The 7,269-nt window shown below is 44.3% G+C and overlaps 2 protein-coding genes across 2 annotated transcripts in view; one reads left to right on the top strand and one right to left on the bottom strand.

The window, feature by feature from the left end:
- Positions 1-35: 35 nt before the first annotated feature.
- Positions 36-2,339, top strand: LOC127751899 (uncharacterized; the record flags this gene model as incomplete). The annotated part of the gene is given in 2 exon segments (XM_052276161.1): positions 36-162; positions 237-2,339. Coding segments are annotated over 2 exon segments (352 nt in total), but the record flags the coding sequence as incomplete, so codon positions are not given.
- Positions 2,340-2,426: 87 nt separating this feature from the next.
- LOC113211542 (acetylcholinesterase-like) overlaps positions 2,427-7,269 on the bottom strand; it is a gene marked incomplete at its 5' end in the record, with an annotated part of 7,070 nt that continues 2,227 nt past the window's right edge. The window contains 2 exon segments of the mRNA XM_052276163.1: positions 2,427-6,481; positions 6,560-6,735. Of these exon segments, the coding sequence (XP_052132123.1) occupies positions 6,366-6,481; positions 6,560-6,735 (292 nt within the window).

The raw sequence follows: 7,269 nt of genomic DNA, 5'->3' as shown, positions 1-7,269 counted from the left end.
TGTTTGTATATTAAAAATCATATTTTGCTCTCAAGGGAACGGGACCTCAGAGTGATTCGTCCTTTTGTGTATGTGAGAGAGAAAGCCTTACGCCAATTTGCTGAAAGTAAGGGACTCCCTATCATACCAGAGAATTGTCCAGCCTGTTTTGAAGCTCCTAAGGTTTGTATGAAATTAATTTAAGTTGTAGAAGGATTTTGAAAAATTCCAGGATAAAAATTAATTCTTTTGTTCAGGAGCGTCATCGTACCAAGCAGCTCCTGGCTCAGCAAGAAATACTGTTCCCTAAAATTTTCTGGAGCTTGCGGTCTTCTCTTCACCCTCTTTTGAGTTTTCGGTACACTGGACAGGAGGGTGCTGTTTACAGTAAAAATAGGAGAAAGTCATCATCTGGAGTAGATCCACCTGGATCTGCACCTCCACAGGATGGATCAGATACTGAGGAAGAACCAATCAGTTAAATCCATAGGAGAAAAACATTCACATGTTGTTGATAAGACTGGAAAGAAATTTCTTGTTCCTTTAATGGTATTACAGGACTGCAGCAAAAACAGAAACAAACTTTGGTTTGTAAATCTTAAAGTAAAAATCAACACAGTGAGCCATTGTCAATACTTGCCACTGTTAATGAGTGACGAAGCTTTCTATTGCCCAAAGTGTACTTAGGCGCTCCTTATTTTAAAGAGAATGACAGTCTGTTAGTTACATCTAAGATTTTCTGCCAATATCATAGATTGATTGATTCTTTTGTTTTAGCCATTTTTGTTTTTGTTGCACATGGTTATTGATTGTAACTTTCCAATTTAAAACTATGATATTGTAGTCTTTTCATTTTATTACATTAATCATGTGGTACCCATTTCTCATTGTAGATAATTTATTTCATCAAATCAGTAATCTGATAGAAGCATGTTTTTAAGGCTGTGTTTCATTGGCAGTATAGTTGCTACAGAGGTCATTCGTTAATGTATATTGAATGTGTGTATATAGCTCTTAGGTTAAATGCATACAAATGAAAATAATCAAATTTGTTAAAGTCACAAAGTTCTGCTGTCAGTGAATTGACCTGTAGGTCTGAATATTTAATTATTCCATTATTTAGCTGATAACTTTGGATATGTGTGCATCACACACAACTGGAGACAAGTTGTAGTCTCTTGATTAAAATACACAGTTGAGAGTACAAATTAGTAATGTAAAGAATAATACTTCTTATTCATGCTGATGCTGACACATTTTTAAATTGTCTCTCAAGTGTATGAAAAGCAAAACATTGGCTGTGCCAAATACTGGTATGCACTTATTTGCATATGTGAATATTTATGTACATAAATGCTTGTGATACTCAAAAGAGTGACCAAGCAGTTCCACTTATTAAATGTGATAACAAAGAGATTAAACAGTCTTCTCTCTAAAGGCAACAAATGAGATCTGTTGAAGCTTACCAATTATTTTTAATTTTTTTCCAAGTATGTGTCTGAAGTTGTTTTAATTGTTGAGATATTTCTTGTGGATTGAGTGAGTACCTTCTTGTAGGTCTACTGCAACCAGTGTAGGTCTAAAATGTACTAAAGGTATGGGCTACTTAAAATGTTCTTTTTATTTTTGATGACACTCATGTCAGGTACGCCAATTGTGTACAGTTGTAGGATTTTCGAATAGCATTGATATTAGTTGATTTTAATAAAGAAATATAATTGAGAATAGTTTTAGTACTGCACTTCTGTAGATACTAATTATTCACAGGCTATCCAATTATTTACTCATGTACGTAAACTTCCATCAATGTTTAGTGCTTGTATCTCAGTGTACGATGAGTGTACTTTCAGCATTATCATGTTAAGATTCTTCAAAGATTCAAACTCATACCATTTATTTTTCATTCAATGTGTTCCTATTTCAATACTGTGTTTACAATGTTCATTGTTACTGAGCTTCCAAGAGGTTCTTGGCATATCTAAAGATGCCTGCTTCAATTATTGGGAGATATGATAAAAAAAATAATTATGTGTATGTACTTGTAACGTAGAGTTCATTACTTATTGGTGTTGAGTAATAATTTTATAACAATATTCTGACGTTTGGGTGTGCTTTGCACGCATGTCTATGATTGGGATGCCTTTCTTTGTTCAATGAAATTGAATGGAAGTGGTGAACCAGTTAATACCTCAAACTTACTTACCTTACAGTGGTGGTCAACATCATTCATTCATTCATTGTCTCATCATGAAAAACTACCTTAATATATAATTTTACATTGTGTATACAATTTATAAACATTGTTCATAATGACTATTGTTGCTTTCAATACAGTATATTGGCTCTGGTAGCCAACTTCATTTCAACTTAATTTATTTTCTCTCCGCTTCCTCTCTCCAGTTCACTCAGTTGATCAGGGGATATTTGGGACATTAAAAGTACACATATTTCAAGATTTTTTTATGCAATTTATTTGGTTTGTCTTATCAATAATACATAAAAATGTCCATTTTTCTTATTATTTTAATAATACATAAAAATGTCCATTTTTCCTAACTGGAGCTCAGTGCGCTCCCTTGCCTACTACCCATTCAGCAGGCAATACCCCAAGCAAACAAAACAGGTGCCTTCAAAATCGAATTACTCTATATAGTATGATATGCGTGTCAATTAGTCATTCAGTGACATGTGAATTAGTATGGCGCTCCTTTGCAACAAAGAAACAGATATGTTGACAAGGTTGTGAATTGAACAAAGTTTTATGTAGAAATGCTTAAATTTTGATGATTCTGAAGAGGGGAAAATTCAAATGATGGTATCATGACTAGAATAATCATTAGATTTTATTACCGCGTTTAATTCATGTAAGGAGTTAACAACTTTGGATGTTTATTGGAATATATGTGGCACTATAGACTATGAAACTAATTCTTCGTCAACTATACAAATATACTCTTAATGCAGCAAAGATCAAGGTGTTGCGCATCATTGATTGTTTGCATGTTGCTGTAATAGTAAAGTTGTTACGATAGTAGTAGTTGTTGTAGCAGAAGGCTATTTACACATTGAACAGACATCTCCTTTCGTCTAGCTTTCCCAGATGGAGGCACTTCAACACTGGCCGACGGAGCCTGACATCCAAAATATATATTTCTCTGGAAGGGTCGATTTTATAAATGAACGAAGTAAAATAAGGTAAAGGACACACCACAATTTCACAGACTCTACAAGTTATCATTATGATCAAACGAAGGGGTCGTTTATCCAGTACTCCGTAACCAGCCCCAAACGAAATATGTATGTATATTTATTTATTTTTTTGAAAAGAAAGAAAAAGAGAAAAAAGTTTCCGTGGCTTCTACCACATTGCTTAACACTACCTAGCAGTGCCTATCGCTCCCTGCGGCTATGTTTTCACGAAACCAAGCCTTGCTGCTAAGCACTGCTTAACATTGTGATTCCAGCACCAGTCGCCAGCAAGTTCGATAAAGGTGACGCCCTCCCCGAGCGACGCGAAATAACGTATCGGTGGCGCAACGGTCACGGTAAAGCTAACAAATTGCCTTGCCAGCCGCGGCCCCCGCGGGCTGCGCCGGGCTGCGGGGCCAGACAGGCAGCGCCGCACTGCAGCGCCGCCTCGCGGTGTGGCCTACCCCGTACACCGCGGTAGGCGGCCGGGGGCCGGGGGGCCGGGGCCAGGCCGAGAGTCACCATGACCTCCAGATTACGCCGCCTCTGCGCCACCGGGACGATTTCGAGTCAATCACAGAAAAGTTTCGATTTATTCCACCCTCTTCTCACCCCCTCATCATCGGGAGGAAACAACATCCTGGCGTCTGGCATGTATAAAGGATTATATTTAAAACAAGTATGTATCTTTTCCCTCTCGCAACACTACAACAGCAAATGTGTCAGTGAGATGCGTTCGGGACTGTTGGGTGCGGGAGTGTGCAATCAGTCGCGCTCTCTGGCCGAGAGGCATCGCACGCTCGAGCCCCTTCACGAAACAGTAAAACGCTATAAGACGTCCCCTGGTCCGTCTGTCGCACAGTAAGGTCTGACGTCTAGCACACCCGTCCAATGTCTCGCCTTCCACCTATACCGACGCCAAAAAACTTACTTTTGCGGCAAAAAGACCTCGAAAAGCCATGATAAATTTATAATTTTCGTGCATATAAAAACAACAACATCAACAACAAACATCAACAAAATACACGTAAGTGGAAAGAATTTTTTTTATCGCCGTTCTCCTTGTAGGCCTGAGTACAATCGAATTATTTTCCCGCCCGCTTTATTGCCGAGGAAGACGTCGCGACCGCAATTACATCCAACAACACGCCGAAGACGTACCGCAATCATGCCGAAGCTAGACGGCGAAGTTGGTCCTTTAATTTATTCCAAAATATTAGGGGTTTTATAATGATTGCCGTAAAAAGCGTTGCGGACAAAAACACGGCTGTCAATTGACTGCTTGTGTCGGAAAAATTGTTTCTGAGGAGATGCGGATGGATACTTCGAGATTCACCTTTGTTAGTCAAAATCTAGAGTTGTGATATAAAGTTAAGTTTTTCCAAATATCTGAGAAAAATTAGAGACATCATTTTCCAAATGTGCTAGATTTGACTGGCGCAGCCTCCTTGTCGCCTTTGCATCGCTTCAACGAATCTGAGATAGCTTGCCGTCATTAATATCACCAGAAAACTCGCGTGTGAAATTCCGAATTGAATCATCCCTCTTAAAAAGAAGTCGATTGACGATACATCAACAAATTGTTCAGGGCTCTATAGCAACTCCCCGATTTTCCACCCAGACGGGCTATGACGTCCTACCGTGGCTGCAGGCCATAGGAATGGAAGAGATACTTTTTATTTGTAATATTTTCCCCACACGTTGGTCCTGGCAGCAATAAACGCGGCCTGGGACTGAACGCCGTGCTCTAGGAAGACATACTGAGGCGTAGCGGAGCGGGACGTGGCTTGGCGGGGGAGGCCTTCTACCTGGGGACTGACGGGGACCTGCTCGCCCATGCACACCGGCCACCGGCCTTGGCCCCGCCGGCCGCCCCTCCGCCGGTCAGAGCCATTGAGCAGCAGAGGGAAGACCAGCAGGCCCAGCAGTCCGGTGCCGCACCGCCCAGCCCCGCCCCGCCCCGCGTCCCGGCGCGACCCTCCCCCTCCGCCTCCCCCGCCGCTGCCCTGCTGGCTGATGATGCCGGGTCGGAGCCACGCGCCCTTAACAAACTCGGAGAAGGATTTGCGTGCGCGCGGAGGACAACGTTACCGTGAACTATCATAGGTAATATTATAATTTTAAAATTAAATTTTACACATATACGTCAACATTTTTAAAATAGCATCGAATAGAACTAAAAAAAACCTTGACCAGAACAAGGCTCTGAGCAATATCAAAATCGTCTATGCTAAAGTTTTTAAAACATTTTTAGAGTAGTAAATTAACAACACTCAGTCCTTCACAGCACTCAGCTTTCATGCACCTTGCAAACTGACTCACGCACATTCTCTTCGTTCGCACTCCTTTAAACCCCCCTCCCCTCCCCTCCCCTCCCTACTACCAACGCGCCCATATTCCCCCTTCTCCTCACTTATTTGCTCTTTGCATCTCCCTCGCTCTCACACTCGCACTCTTTCTCTCCCCCTCTCTCACACAACGCCGTTTGCGCTCGCTCGCGCCCTCTCACTTGGGAAGGTGAAGCGGTTTCTTAGTAAAACGCGCAGCAGCTGTAACATTTACTTACTGCCAATTTTTTTTTCGCAGACTTGCGTGGAAAAATACACGACAGTGCTAAAGCCTCGCCTAAAATACATCATTTTAAAAAAACAACATTTTTATTACTCTTTTTTTTGTTTTTTTAGTAGTTTGTTTAAAAATGTTCCCTTTCTCGGGGCAGCACCGTGGGCGCAAAATGAGCTGCGTGTGCCGAGGCCTTGCTTGGCGGGAGGCCCCCCGCCAGAGCTTCCCCATAAATCATAATTTATATTTATAATATACATAAACCCCTGACACCATCAAGGAAGAGGTACCCCAGTCCCCCAAAACACTTATGATAGTAGTAGTAATAATAATAATTATGCACCGGGTGCGTCGCCAGCACCGCTTTCGAAAGAAACAAAACAAACCGGGATAGAATGAACAAAACAAGAACAACAAGAATTCTGAAAAACAAACAACATTGTAGTAAAAACGCTCTGGTAGCGATGACGACGAGGAAATAAAAGCACCAAAGATAAAGTAGTTTCTTTTTTCTTTCAGGACGGTCGTGACGTACGGTAGTGTGTCTGGGGCCGTATGCACGAACACATGTTTGGTACGGTGGTCGCTGCGCAGCGCAGGTCGCTGGTGGCCGCGCCTTTCAAGTGCCTCCCGCCTCACTGGCCGCGGCAGGCCCACAGGCGGGCCAGCAGGAGGGCGAGCGTGAGCACGCCCGGGAGCACGGCGTGGTGCGCGCCCGCGGCCCCGGAGCACTCCGAGCTGTGCATGTTGGCTGAAACACAACGGGGCACTTAGGCGGCGGCCACAACCCGACCGGCGGCGGCATCGGCTGCGGTGCAGTACTACTCACAAGTGGCAGCGATGAGCTGGGGCAGGTACTTCTTCCAGAAGGCGCACTGCTTGAGCCGCGGCCCCCGCCCGGTCTCCGTCGAGTTGGTGTCGAGGGTGAGGTACTCCCTGCCGTACGCCGTGTGCACGGGCCAGTAGATGGACGTCCAGGACCCGTCCTCCGACATGCTCGGGTTCCTGCGGGGCACGACACGAGATAATGCGTGACATCGAAAACATTAAAAGGGCGGAGAATGAAGAGAAAACTATGAGAGGTACTCAGGGGGGAATTTTCGGGGAAATTTATATGGGCATGCAAGTGTAACTTATACATGAAGGGGCGAATCACATTCACATTATCTTATGGTTCTGTCTCCGCATCGTTGTGGTCATTTTTCACACCAGAGCAGGGGGACGGGAAAAGGGGGATAGAGGGACGGGGGGGGGGGTGCTCGCCATCCAGACCACGGCGGCGACGTGTCCATCCCCCCGCCGAGCCGACACGTCCCTCGCAGTCCGAGACGGGAGTCCCACGTACAACCGCACACGTTAACTTGCCGTTGCAATAACAAAATGCCAACCGCGTTGATCCCCAGCAAATTCCAGCGGGTGCCGCTCGACGCCACGCCCCGCCCCGCCATGCTATGGCGCGCGGCCCAGGGGGCTTGTGCTCGGCGGGCTCGGCGCGGCCACGGCCACCTCCACCTCCCCGTGCCCACCCGCGCCCGCCCC

This window comes from Frankliniella occidentalis, unplaced genomic scaffold (genome assembly GCF_000697945.3).
Source record: "Frankliniella occidentalis isolate FOCC.00 unplaced genomic scaffold, Focc_3.1 Scaffold1945, whole genome shotgun sequence".
Taxonomy (NCBI): Eukaryota; Metazoa; Arthropoda; class Insecta; order Thysanoptera; family Thripidae; genus Frankliniella; species Frankliniella occidentalis.
This window is presented reverse-complemented; position numbering and strand designations above follow the sequence as displayed.